At 46.6% G+C, this 15,054-nt stretch overlaps 1 protein-coding gene across 2 annotated transcripts in view; it reads left to right on the forward strand.

Moving 5' to 3' along the window:
• Positions 1–15,054, forward strand: part of plxna4 (plexin A4) — a 300,862-nt gene that overhangs the window by 224,515 nt on the left and 61,293 nt on the right. For both annotated transcript variants that reach the window (XM_079493988.1, XM_079493989.1), the window contains exons 14-19: positions 1,585–1,778; positions 5,200–5,351; positions 6,314–6,437; positions 9,281–9,417; positions 11,069–11,236; positions 11,856–11,949. In XM_079493988.1, coding sequence (XP_079350114.1) covers positions 1,585–1,778; positions 5,200–5,351; positions 6,314–6,437; positions 9,281–9,417; positions 11,069–11,236; positions 11,856–11,949 — 869 coding nt within the window. The remainder of the gene's footprint in view (positions 1–1,584; positions 1,779–5,199; positions 5,352–6,313; positions 6,438–9,280; positions 9,418–11,068; positions 11,237–11,855; positions 11,950–15,054) is intronic.

A 15,054-nucleotide genomic window follows, 5' to 3' on the forward strand; every position in this document is an offset into this window, starting at 1 on the left:
GTTTTATCTAGCATCAGTATTATAATGACTCAAATATTATATAATCTGCATATCAGCACCCCCACCACCTCAGGACATTGTGGTACTGCAGTTAAAACTGCTTTCAATATAATTATCAGATTGGTGATTGAGGCTCAAACCATTAGAAATAACTTTGAGGGACATAGACAATATGATATTAAATATTAAAAGCAGTTTTAAAATGTATGTTATTTGCGCTTTAACCACTTGCGCTCGGGTGGTGCACTGGTAAAGTATACTGTACCTTACCACCACCACTTTGCATTCTAACACACAACCTCCGTTGTGGGTGCATCCGGCTTTGTCAGGCTTCTATACAAACACAATTGGCCCATGTTCAGGGGAGGGAGATAATTTATATTGGTCATTTCACATACTCCTATACGGGTCGGCGGTGGAGGCTGTTAGCAGGGAGTAGAACACAGGCTACGGCCTCCTGGTGGAGGCTGTCAGCAGGGAGTGTTGGGCCAGGAGTAGAACACAGGCTACGGCCTCCTGGTGGAGGCTGTCAGCAGGGAGTGTTGGGCCAGGAGGAGTAGACCACAGGCTACGTCCTCCTGGTGGAGGCTGTCAGCAGGGAGTGTTGGGCCAGGAGGAGTAGAACACAGGCTACGTCCTCCTGGTGGAGGCTGTCAGCAGGGAGTGTTGGGCCAGGAGGAGTAGACCACAGGCTACGGCCTCCTGGTGGAGGCTGTCAGCAGGGAGTGTTGGGCCAGGAGGAGTAGACCACAGGCTACGTCCTCCTGGTGGAGGCTGTCAGCAGGGAGTGTTGGGCCAGGAGGAGTAGAACAGAGGCTACAGCCTCCTGGTGGAGGCTGTCAGCAGGGAGTGTTGGGCCGGGAGGAGTAGAACACAGGCTACGGCCTCCTGGTCAGTGGCGTGCACAGATAGACACTAGGGGGTGCTAGAGCACCCCCTGCCCTTTTGGCAATGTGCCCTTTTGGAAAAAAAAAAGAAAAAAAAACTTTTTTTTTCTCTTTTTTTTTTTGGATTTTTCAAAAATAGCAGACCTACAAGCTCGTAGCGCGCTACTCGGTGGCGCGCTATGAGCTTGTAGATCTGCTATTTTTCAATAGCTAAAGCATAACATAATGCCAACACCAAAAGGGGTTCCCGCCCAAAATAGATTAAGGCAACCGGCCGGTTCCACGCGCTGCACAAGGTGCCCTTTTTTAACTTGAGCACCTGCCCCTCTAAATGTCTGTGCACGCCACTGCTCCTGGTGGAGGCTGTCAGCAGGGAGTGTTGGGTCGGGAGGAGTAGAACTCCCCCACCCCTCCCTCCCTGAAACAACAGACAAAAATGACGTCACTATATTGAGAGCGACTCCCCTCTGCACTGTAGTTCACTCCCACTCCTAGACTCACGTTCCCCAGTATTTCATTTTTTGAGCCGTAGAGAAAAATAAAAGTCTGCGTACCGAGGCTAGGGTTGAAGTGGTTCAAGTTGAATTGACATCCGTTGACAGTTGAGTGATCATTTGTACACGGTAAATATTGACACGAGTGCTCCCCCCCCCCCTCTCTCTCTCATCCCATCTCCTCCCCTCCTCTCCTTCCACAGTCCACCTGTATAAGTGCGACGCGCAGCGAGGCAGCTGCGGGATGTGTTTGAAGGCGGACCCTCTGTTTGGCTGCGTGTGGTGCAAGACGAGCAAGGAGAGCCGCTGCACCCTCAAGCAGCACTGCCTGCAGCCCGAGAGCCAGTGGCTGCAGCCCAACGGCGTCAGCAAGTGCACCAACCCCATCATCACACAGGTGAGACGATGGCACGCACGCACGCACGCACGCACGCACGCACGCACGCACGCACGCACGCACGCACGCACGCACGCACGCACGCCCATTTGTGGGTCACAGACAATCTTTATGGGTCGTGAGTAAATACCCCCTTTTCCAACAATGTAGTTTTATTATTTCAAAAATATGAAAAGCGAAAGAAATAAAGAATCAGACAGAAAATAAGCAAATAAATAAAATATTGTCCATACTGTGATAAATAAATAACAATGTTCAAGTGAAAAGTCAAGAACATAGTACAAGCTGACAACACGTCGCATTGCGAGCTTGTAGATCTGCTATTTTCACTATAGTTTGGGTTCGGGTCTCAAGCTAGCATTTTTGGGAACCACTGTCCACTGCAATTGAAAACACTGCATGATCTGCTGGCTCTCCTCAATCGCAACAAGCCACAACAATGCTACACGTTGTAAGCTTGTTCATCTGCAAATCCCCAGAGTAGGGTTCTATGGTTTAATTACAATGAACCGACAAGAGTGCACACTTGCCTCTGTCACCATGATTGATTGATAGCTCTGGCATAATGACGGTGTCACTTCTCGCCAGTCAATCATCTGATTTAGTTACGGATCGGATACTTAGTGATAGAGTTGTACTTATTACAGTTTCACATCTCACACTTAAGTCATGTCTCCGTTGTGTTCTTGTCTCCATTGTGTTCTCCCCCCCAATGCCCATATATTATTTTAGTAGCGTGTATGTTTGTGTCACAACCTTGCGGCCATTGTTTGCGTTCGTTTGCGACGTGCTGTTCGTGGTTCAATTTGTCGTGGCTTCCCTGCTGTCCGTCCAGTTAAGCTACCATTTAAGCTCATAACATTAGCAGCTGTTGTCGGCAGCTGTTGTCGACTCGCTTCGAGTATCGGTCGTAGAGTGGCGGCTGGCTGCGGTGTGGTGCGGAAATCAGCCCTTCCACGGTGCGTGTGTCATAGCTTCGGAGGCAGGCAATGCTACTATTACTACGCGATTGCCTGGCGGCGTTTCTGGCTGCGGTTCAAAGTATGGGATAGACTCCCATTGGCTTAGGTGGCGTTTGAGGGTATGGGGTCAGACTCCCATTGGCTTAGGTGGTATGGGGTCAGACCCCCATTGGCTTAGGCAGCATGAGGATGCCGATGACTGATGAAGACTAGGTAGACTAGGTCGCTATTAAAAACGGGCCTGTTGTATGTCAGGTTTCACCTGACAAAAAATGGCATATGGAGTTAAGAGGTTTGTGCCCGACAGCAACGATGACGTTAACTGGCTGAGCAGCCGGTTTAGTCGACTGAGATATTACAGACTGAGATATTACAGACTGAGATATTACAGACTGAGATATTACAGTGTAACGTCCACATCCACTCACATAATGCTAATTATTATGTATATGCTATGTTCTATTTCCTACAGTGCTAAAATAGTTGTGCCATTTATTTATTTATTTATTTATTTATTTATTTATTTATTTTACTCATGTACAGCATGCACGCAGGCACGCAAGCACGCACCATTTATGTGTCCATAATGCTGGACCCCAGGTGTCCGGGAGAGACCGAGCTCTCCCATTTTCTCTAGTTATCGTTCATCCCTGGACAGACGGGCGCGCACACACACACACACGCACGCACGCACGCGCGCGCTGCATGCGGTCGAGGAAATGAGTGACTCTGCGTGAGACCTGTAGATGGAGGGATGAAGGATGACGGAGCAATGGGTGGATTAGGTGGAGGTGGAGGGATGACCAAAGAGACCAAGTGAAGAAGTACTCTTTATTTTTTAATGGTAAACGGTGCATTTCAAGGATGGGGAGGGTCAGTGTGCGGCAACAGAATTAGAACAGAAGGAGGTTGAGCTGATGGATTCCACCTCCTCTCTCTGTCCCTCTGAGGAGGAGAGGAGAGGGGTGCATCATGGGAGGAGGGAGGGAGGGAGACCCCGCAGTTATCCTGATGAATGATTGGATGGGAGGGTGAGGAGAAAGAGATGATGATGATGAAATGGAGTGGTAACCTGTGTACACACCAAACCACCACCACTACATGCACACACCGTCTGTCTGCCTGCCTCACTCTCCTCGATCTATCTCAGGACATTTGTCCCCCACAGACAGACAGACAGACAGACAGACAGACAGACAGACAGACAGACAGACAGACAGACAGACAGACAGACAGACACCCTGTCATCCTGTAGAAACAACATATTGCATCCCTCTCGCGGTCCTCCATAAAAGCTGTCACTGTGCTTGAGGAGTGAGGAGTATATATCTGCAAGATGGCTGCCGAGCCTCTAATGCATTCTAATGCACTTCATTATAATGACATCGGCCATCAACAGTTGGAGAGCGAGAGACTGCGATGATCGAAAGAAAGGGAGAGAGAGATGGAGAGACCAGTGATGAAGTGTTTTCCTCTTACCAACCGTCAATTAGCTTGTCAAAGTCACAAATCTAATCAGCGGCTCATGCTAATGAAAGGAGACTCACTCTCTCTCTCTCTCTCTCTCTCTCTCTCTCTCTCTCTCTCTCTCTCTCTCTCTCTCTCTCTCTCTCTCTCTCTCTCTCTCTCTCTCTCCCCCCCGATCCCTCTTTCTGTCATTCCTCGCTCATTATGTTCTCTATCTTCCCATCTCCGATTTCCCTTTTTTTCTGCTCTCTAATGACGGAGACCCACAATTGCACTCAATTGTGTGCAGTGTGCGTGCGTGCGTGCGCGTGTGCTTGCGTGCGTGTGTGTGTGCGTGCGTGCGTGCGTGCGTGCGTGCGTGCGTGCGTGCGTGCGTGCACGTGTGTTCTTGTTACAAATGTCTATAGCTGCGCTATTCATTTTACCCGTACGCTTTCAGCATGGCACGGTCGGGAACACTGCGGCAGTGTGGATGAACTGACGTGGCCTTTCGCCGCTCTCAGCCGATTGGATCATTACAATACCCTGTCTGGCAGTCTGCAAGAAATATGTAACGTTCAAGACAAAAGGAACCTTTGATCTTTTTGATACAGTAACGAACATGATCAGGACACACAGGCAGTCGAATCCCCCCCCCCCCCCCCCCCCCATGCTCCGTGCCCCCCCAGGGGGGTCATGCTGTCAGCAGTGATAACACATAAACACACAATCCCACTGCAGTGACTGGGGATCCCTATGTAGCACTGACACACAGCTCACTCACGCTCCTATGGGACCTGATGGAGCCCTATTTGGCAGGCAGGCAGACAAACCCACATCCACGCTCCTTCTCAACAACAATGGAAGCTTCCGATGAATTGAGTAGGCTACAAAAGGACCCCAATGGAGACGAGCCATATAGGCTTTCTTGGCTTTAAAATCCTCTTAGCAGACCTTGTATCAAACTGTATTTTCCTGTGCTTTTTCATGTTTTTTTTGTGTCCCCCATGCAGGTCACTCCTCTGAGGGGTCCGAGGGAGGGGGGCACCCTGGTGACCATCCGTGGGGAGAACCTGGGCCTGGAGTTCAGAGAGATCCAGGGCAACGTGAAGGTGGCCAAGGTCAACTGCACCCCGGTCCAGGAAGGCTACATCCCTGCCGAGCAGTACGTCATGATCTTTGGCTTCTACACCACACACACACACACACACACACACACACACACACACACACACACACACACACACACACACACACGCACCATGCACAAACATGCAAAAATCCCATAATTGCCCTGGGGGAAGCTGCATTTAAGTTTTCATTACAGCTTAATCCAGTGCTTTGGTAAAAGTGACAGGCGTGCCTCCTATTAACATGATCTCAAACTCATTCTAAAAGTGGCTTATCAACAAGCCCAGCATCCGTTCATCCTAAGAAACTAAGTTAGATGCCAGCATTTTTTCCCTCCATGAAGCAAAGTGCTGAGCTCTGTGGAAAAAGGGAGGCACGTGTTTTTTGAGGTCGTTGCTATATATGAAAAAGGATGGCGGTGTTCTTGCTGTCGTCCTACGAGTTGGCAGCGCGTGGGAGGAGAACACGCTGCCAGAAAAAGGCCCCACATCATTGTATCCAGGCTATAACCTGGGATTATTACAAGTAGAAGTCCGGTATCCAAAATATACTTGAGTAAAAGTGCAAAAGTAGTGGCATCAAAACATACTTAAAGTGCCAAAAGTAAAAGTAAAACAAAGGCGGGTTTAAGGTGATGAGAGCCTGCTGTCCCTGGTGTGAAGACTCTCAGACCCTCACCTTTAGTGTGAAATCCACTTTTTGTCTAGAAAAAGATTAATTCCACCGGAAATGTTTTATTCAATCCAGTGTGCCACCTACATATATGGATCAATGGAGTTTTCTCTCTGTTGACTGTCCTGGGGGACCTCACACCACCAGGACAAGGAACTGTGCAACCATGTCAAGGTGTGACAGCATTTCAAGCCATTTTCACAAGTATAACAATACTGTGTGTGTGTGTGTGTGTGTGTGTGTGTGTGTGTGTGTGTGTGTGTGTGTGTGTGTGTGTGCGCGTGTGCGTGTGCGTGTGCGTGTGCGTGCGTGCGTGTTCCTCAGGATCGTGTGTGAGATGGGAAAAGCTGAAATGAGCCAGTTCACCGGGAACGTTCAGGTGTGCGTGGGCGTGGGAGAGTGCAAACCAGAGTTCATGGCCCAGTCCTCCAAGTTGTACTACTTTGTGGTGAGTCTCTCTGAGTGCTTATCCACTCAATTACCCAGCAGCTTTTCAAGGCCATGACACCTCATCTTACTTGCATAGTGGATAGTAACGGTAAGGTTTATAAAAAAAGATTCGGCATCCACAGATTTGTCTGTGCTTAGTGGCAGCTTTCCAGTCTATTTTACACTGCAGATTCCTGTAGACTACTGCCACCTTCTAATAAAAAACGTAAGCCTTGCCAAACCATGTGGTCCCATGGGACAGGAGCTGCATATAGCATCTAGCATCTCCTAGTTCTGTGTCGTGAGCCGGCATGATACAGAAACTGACAAGTACATTCCTCAGACATGATGTACATTACAACAACCCCTGGACATGACACTATACTATGTCACATGATGTGCAAGTACACCCCCTGGACATGGTGCTAGTATGTCGCAGGAAACGCCAATCCTACCGTGGATGCTGAATCGTGGATGCTGAGTGCTAAGCAGGGAGTCATTGGGTCACCGGGGGACCGGGGGAATCAAACTGTGTCATCCCAATCTCTTACCACAAGGCCACTGACATGGAGATATTATGTCCTCTCACGCACAACAGCACCATCAGCCGACCGTCTGTCTATGCGGCGTGTTACAGTGTTACACGCACGGAAACTTTTCACACGTTTAAACCTTGACGTCTTGACTTGATTGATCTCCCAACGCTATAGGCCGCAGTAGTAGTAGACAGGTCAAGTCCGGCTGGTTGTGTTAGGAGGGCCTCAAGGCACCAACCCACATCGCCTGCTCTAATCACTGGCTGTGTGTTAACACCCCGCTGTGTTCTCACCTGGGCGTGTTTAATGCCATGCTCGGAGTCCTGTCGCCGGGCTGCTCTGACATGGCGTTCTCGCCCAGAAGTCTCTGCACTCAGCACTTCCACTCGTGTTTCTGTACCTGCAAAAAAAAGTGTGTGCTCGATGACTGGCACGCACTAATGAGCCCGGGGTTGGAAATGGAACAGTGGCTATAAAAGGAGCTCTCGTGACATATTTTCTGCAGGTAGCGCACCGAACACATGCCACATACTGTACTGTACGGTACATACACGCACGCACGCACGCACGCACACACGGGCACATATGCATACATATACTGTACACGTGTGGAGACTTTTTCTGTATGCTGCTCTCTCAGCATTCTCCCTTAAGTACTGTAGCCACTTAATCATAAACACATCACCCTCTTACACACTCTCACACAATCGCAAGCACACCAACCTCGCACACACACACACACACACACACACACACACACACACACACACACACACACACACACACACACACACACACACACACACATGGACAGACGCATGTGCACGCACATATGCATGCACTGACTCATGCACACACGCATACATACACACCCACTGAAATCCAGTGCAGTTCTTCCCCTTATGTACTCATTTTTAATGCGCAGTTATCAATTTTCCCTCTCAGTCTATTAATGGGGGCGGTGGGTTTAGTGTCTCGGCGGTACCCTGTGTGAACAGAATTACATCATGTCAGGTCAGATGTCACGACACACAAGACGAGCTGATGAGCCGATTATGAGACGAAGCAAATGAACTGGAAGACAAACCGACCCATAATGCACTGCACTGCACTGCACTCTCTGCATGATCAGGACTTCACTGAAACCCCAGCATCCGCATTCTGAGGAAAACCTTTGCAGAAAATTACCGTTCAGTCACGACAACTGGATATACATCTCCCTACCATGTCATCAACAAATACAAAAGACTAGTAGAAAGCAGGAATAACGGTGGCAGTGAATGACGCCACCTTTCTATGGGAATTTGCATTTACATCGAGTGGTCTACGGATTTTTTCAGGCCAGTTTTGAAAGAAACCAGTGATTCACATCCATTCACGACGGGAACCCCTTTTGGTGTTTTAAGCATTTTATACTATAGCAGATCTACAAGCTCATAGCGCGGCACTGAGTGCCGCGCTATGAGCTTGTAGATGTATTGTAGTATATTGTTTCAGAGCGAACATTTTTAACTCAAATCTTTGCTTCTGGTACGTCCCTGGAGGCGCAAAATATTTTGAGATGGGGTCGGAGGCCAATTTCATATAATTCTAGGGGTCCTTGACATGAAATAGTTTGAGAACCACTGACATAGAAACAGAGGTTTTTGAGAAAACTGTCATGATTTAGAAAACGTTTGGTAGAATCGAGCTCAGGTCTAAGTAAATGGGTTAAGGGATGGTGTCAGCTACGGCATTCCACATGTTGGTGGCAGAGCAGTAGAATGATAATTTCCCCATGTTTGTTCTATATTTGGGTGGTATATCCCTCTGGTGTTGTCCTACCTGCCTCCCGGGTCTACATTTCTCAATGGAAGAGAGTGGGGAGACCACCTCCAAGCACTAGAGACATGTTGCAATGTTCGCCCTAGAAAAGAAAGGTTTGGGTTCAAGTGGTTAAGATAACCCAAAGGGATGAGTGCTCCAGTTTAATGTGTTTCTGGAGCTGATCCCAAAAAAGGAAAAAAAAGCCATCCACCCAAATTCTGTGGTATAAAAAAGAGAGAAAACTTTTCTCTGCTACCCTCAATTTGAACCTGGTTTCATGTGCAAGTGCTGATTTATTGATAGATTTTTGTCTGATTGACATTTTTACCATATTGATGCTGTTTGACCTCCGAACTCAAGGTCCTCAACAATGCTCTAGTAGTCTATAATGCATAATTAAATCCTCATGCATGATGGAAACTGATTACTGTATGTTTGACCTCTGCCCTCTCTCTCTCTCTCTCTCTCTCTCTCTCTCTCTCTCTCTCTCTCTCTCTCTCTCTCTCTCTCTCTACTATAGCTCCCGAGGCTGCTCCACCTCAAGCCCAGCCGAGGGCCTGTTTCCGGGGGAACCGTGGTCAACATCACCGGGAGCAACCTGGACGCCGGCAGCAACGTGTCCGTCATGTTCAAGGACCAGCCGTGCACGTATCTGAGGTCAGCGGTGGAAGAAGTACTGTTTTGACCTTTGCCCAGCTTTGTGTGTTTGTACCACGCACGGACATGATTGGATTGGCTGAGCACGTAATGTGATGCATGATGATGTATGATGATAAGAGCGCCCCTCACTTCACACGCATACACGGCCAAGCGCATTGACAATCAATGGCCCAAGTTTAGTCGATGGAAGATCCATTTATGTCAGTTTAAACTGACATAAACTCGAGTCATTTCAATATGTCCACCGATGTGGCATTTTTTCATTTGATTTTCATTTGGTTCTGGGGGAGGGAGGGGGGAAGGGTTGACCTTGTGGAACAGCCTAGTTGTCAGTCCATACACACAATAAGACCTGAACCACTTCCCCTGATCCCTGATCAATAAACCGACCGCCATAGCGGTCACAACGCCGGTGATCCATCCGTCTCGACTGGCGTCTCTTGACCAATGACAAACAACCGTGGAGATGGAAGATGAACGAATGCTTGTTGCTGCGACGCACGTCAGATCGCACGCAGCTCTTTTCGCTTATAAAGTGACTCATTATAGCTCTTAGTCATTCACATTACGATTAACATATATCTTTGTGTCACACAACAAACAGCAAAATAAAGTCAATTCAACCATAAACAAAACAATCCTAGACTGATAATCATGTAGACTGAAGCTTAATATGTTTACATTTGTTAATTACACCTACGCCTTAAACGTGTCTTCCCTAGGCCTGTAGCATGCACTAAAACAAACAAAACATAATGTAAAAAACAAAACGTCAACTATTTACAATTGACAAAACATCATTAAATAGAACTAATTTGCATGAATCAAAACATCAGACGTTGACATTTGATCGACTCTTTTAGTCATACACTTATCATTATGTTGTTTACTTGTTTTGCTTGTGAACAATTTCTTAAACGTACCGTACCCATGTTTCCACATTCTCTTGTCACAGCTATTCTACAACGTGACCCCGTTAACTGTCACGAAACTTTTCACATTTGTCCTTGCCATCTTTTCTTCAAACATGGCCAGCAGTAGTACCTTCTCTCCCCATGCTCCATTTACCTCATTACCCACTTCAGTTTTTTTACAGGTTAAAATTGCGTCTTTTTTTTCCTTCTTTTTTTAAAAATCCAGTGGACTTTGTGCTTTGTAACTATGTAATTGATAGTTCTTTATACAGATTTTCTTTATTCCTTACATTTTTGGGGTATTTTGTATTTTAACAATATCATTGTTGTATTGTATTTGAACCATTATTGTATAGTGAACAGTGGACTTTATATACCGGTAGTCAACAATGTTACGTTTTTGGTTTAGACTAGTCATTGGTTAGACCAGTCATTAGTCCTACAACTACAACCTATCTCAAACCCTCACCCTAAACCTAACCTCCCACGGGGCAGCACACCTAAACCTAACCTTAACCCATGTCTAACCAATGACTAGTCTGAATTAAGTATGCACCCCTTACAATGAACAGTGAACTTGAACCTTATCAACTATGTTACAGTGAAATAATAAATATAAGTGCAAGGGTGTCGATTGTCAAAACAACATCTCGTGGCATACACCGTTGTACTACGGGGTATAAATAAGACTAACTAACGTCTGTGTGTTTTTTCCGTGACCTCTGTGACCTCAGGAGGGGCGGCCAGTGGATCACGTGCCGGACCCACGCCTCGCTGAACGGCTATGGCAACGTGTCGGTGTCGGTGCGCGTGGATAAAGCCCACCTCCAGAAGGTCCTGCGCTTCGAGTACGTGGAGGACCCCACCATCACCAAGATCGAACCCGAGTGGAGCATCTTCAGGTAGCCTATACCAGAGGTTCTCAAAGTGGGGTCCGGGGACCCCCAGGGGTCCTTGAGGCAGTTCCAGGCGGTCCCCAGCTGAATGATAGTTTGGAACCAAATGGACCCTTATGGGTCTATAACTCTGAGTGTGCACAAATGGAACCAAATGGACCCTTATGGTTCTATAACTCTGAGGGTGTACACATTTGTACACTCTCAGAGTTAAATTAACATTGATTTTACAATATAAATTGGGGTCTCAGAGAAAGAAATGCCATTAAATGGGGGTCCGTAGCCTAATGCATATCAAACTGCATGGGGGTCCTTCACCACCGCTAGAGCCATAACATTATTCTCTTATGGAGGTCCCTGGCATATCTCTTCAAATGGGGGTCCGCTGGCTAATTTGTGTCAATTTGGGCGTCCTCGACATGAAAAAGTTTGGGAATCACTGAAATATCCATCGCCACAGTGTGGAGGTTGATGGGTGGAGAGACAATCCACACACACACACACACACACACACACACACACACACACACACACACACACACACACACACACACACACACACACACACACACACACACACACACACACGCATAACGGTTGGTGAGATTCTGTGTGTCTTTTCCAGTGGACACACGCCGGTGACGGTGACGGGCACCAACCTGGACGTCATTCAGAACCCACTCATCAGAGCCGAGTACAACGGCCGTGAGACGCTCAATGTGAGTAAAACACATGCATGCGTTGGTTGGTTGGTTGGGTTGCGATCCAGAACCGGAGGAATCGGTTCCATCCATCACATTTTCATATCACCCATATCGGATTCCTCTCTAACCAAATGAACCCCTCAGTGGTGGAATGTAACTAAGTACATTATATTGTGTTTTTCTTGTTATATTGTGATATATGGATCTCCCTTGGGTCTGAAATAAAGATTGAAATGATTGAGTTGTACTTAAGTACAATTTTGAGGTATTCTTTTTTAGTAACTGAGTATTTCTACATGATGGTATTGATAGTTTTACTTACTGTACGTAAAGAATGTGAGTACTTCTACCACCACTATCCTCCCCCACCCATGGGAGCCTATAGTACCCCTGCCTCCACCCATGGGAGCCTATAGTACCCCTGCCTCCACCCATGGGAGCCTATAGTACCCCTGCCTCCTCCACCCATGGGAGCGTAGCACACACAAAGCCCATACAAAAGTCCTCTGTGATCTGATTGAGAGACGACAGCAATGGAAACAAAAGGCGGTAATGTTATCTGGCCGGTCGATCTGAGCAGCACGCCTGGCAACACATCCATCCAGCATCTGTGCTGCCATGCGACCACACAATGCACCACACAATGCCCCCTGTATCCGCTATACGAGTGCCTTTGGCTTCACGGTGCTGCGTCCGTAGTCCGACCGCTCGTTATCCCGACGGCGCGTTGGTCCGACTCGCACACGGCATTACTAACCCTAATCCCTGACCCTAACCGCCCGCAAGCCACGTAGTTGGAGTAATACGTTGTCGTTTTGGACATAAAAGGTGTCCACCCGGCAGCGACGAATACTGTCCCAGGGCTCTATGGGTCCGCTAAGAAAAAACAAAAATTGTTTTGTAGATTGGCAATTTTTGCCAGGATTTTTGCCCCCAAAATAGTGTAAATATTGGTAAAAATAATCCAAGATATACAGTATTTAACCAGGTTAACCACACCAAGGAAACAAATAGTCACAAATATTTAAAGAGCTTTTTCTAGTACCTATAGTTTTAAGACGACACCGGTTGCTTCTTAGCAATTACCTTCCAGAAGCAGCAAACGACACATAGTGGCTGTCACCGTGTCCTGAGAAACCTGCCGGGGTGTCAGGTTTGATGTCCACGAAGCCAATTAGAGTGACGGGCTGTTTCAGACTGCCTGTTGGAGTAAAACGGTTTGAACGGATGTTAAAACGTCTCACCAAGAGTCTGTTTTTGTCAGTTTTTTCGCGGTGATCCTGCTGAGAGAAAATGGAGATATCACAGTGACACAGCAGACAAACCTGTCTCTTGTTCTTTAAAACAAGGCTCGGTAGAGTCGGGCAGGGGAAAGGAGAGGATGAAGAACGAATCAAAGCGTCGGCGTGAATATGTCATGTGTCACGAAAGACTGGAAAAGGGCAAGAAAAAAAGAAGATGGGAATGAAGGAGAGGAGACAGGAATGAAGGAGAGGAGACAGGCGGTGAACAAATGTAACATCGTAATCTAGGAGGAGATGAGATGGAGATGGAGAAGGAGACAAGATCAGAGAGGAGAATAAAGGCCAGGATAAGTGAACCAAAGGGAGAAGAGAGAGGGGTAGAGGTCTTTTTGGGGAGGATATGAAGGTGAGCGAGGGAGCTAGTTATCATGGCCACATCTTCACACATCAAAGCCCCTTTGTGGAGTGATGAGACTGCACATCACGCCTCCTAACTGCGCCGGGTGAATTCTTCAAACAGCCTCCCTCCACTTTGCACCTTTTGTCCATTTGTCGAAACAAATTGGATAGCAATCACTGACATGCAGGTAATAATACTGTAATATATGAAGCCCTATACTGTACACTCTATGGCCATTATACAGTGGTGGAAGAAGTACTCAATTTTGCTTTACGTAAGTAAAAGTATCAATACCACGTACCACCATGTAGAAAAACTGGTATAAAAGAAATGACTTGAGTAAAGTATTGCCATCAAAATAGACTTACTAAAAGTAAAAGTAGTCATTGTGCAGAATGTCCCACTTCACAAGGTCAATATGTATACACATCTTTTGAAAATAGCAGATCTACAAACTCACTATATATAGCTATACAGAGGGCGGTTAAATGTACGTTTTTAGTTACTATAGTTACTTCAAAGTAGTGTTGATCTGCACAACAAAGTAGCAAGCTAGTGTGCAGGCAAATGTTTGTTGATGTGTTGCCTGGCAACAGTCCAGTAAGTTCTCCCAGGTTAGTTGTAGAACTATTTGCGTTGGCGGGGCCAAACAAAATGATTGAATAAACAAATCATATAAATAATCTGTTGCCACGTTTTACGGCCGAATGATATACAGTGCTATAAAAGCAATATCACACTGTATACGAGCACTGCTGTGATTATCTTATATACCACATCATCACAACCATGCTCATATCGTCTCTGTCGGGTGGAAACCTCATGTCCACAACTGTTACTTTTCAGGATTAAAATTCCTTCCAAAGCATCAAAAGTAGCAGAACTACATGCTAAAAATGTGTCGATTCGCACCACGTTTCAAGCTTGTGGATCTGCAACATTTGATGCTGTATGATTAAATAGGGCGTTGGTTTACGAAAAAAACAAAAAGTTAAAATATGGAGATAAGAGGTTTTCTGCCTGACAGTGACGATATACTGTGTAGCTGGTTCAAGGTGCTCTCTATTGTTAGGGCTTGTGTACAGGCAGTCAGGCACATGAGAGTAAAACATTTTTTATTTGTCTCCTAAGACATTTTGTAGCAGCATTGTTAATTGTCATTTAAAACACACGCATGCACGCACGCACGCACGCACGCACGCACGCGCGCACGCACGCACGCACTCACGCACAAATCAAGCAATGAATCAGGTCGGTTTCAAGGATCCTTTGCATATTTAGGTTGCATGGAAGAACCTGGGCACAGATATTAGATTTTGTCCTAGCCTGAGCACTTTATATAAGGTACAACTAAATCCTGGCTACTTGAGACTGAATTGACTGTGTTTTCAATGTATTCCCTTATTGTAATGTAGTGAAGAATGTGAGTTATTTGTATTCTATTTTGTAGAACTTGAATAGTTTGTATCCTCTTAC

This window comes from Electrona antarctica (genome assembly GCF_951216825.1).
Source record: "Electrona antarctica genome assembly, chromosome: 23".
NCBI classification, from domain to species: domain Eukaryota; kingdom Metazoa; phylum Chordata; class Actinopteri; order Myctophiformes; family Myctophidae; genus Electrona; species Electrona antarctica.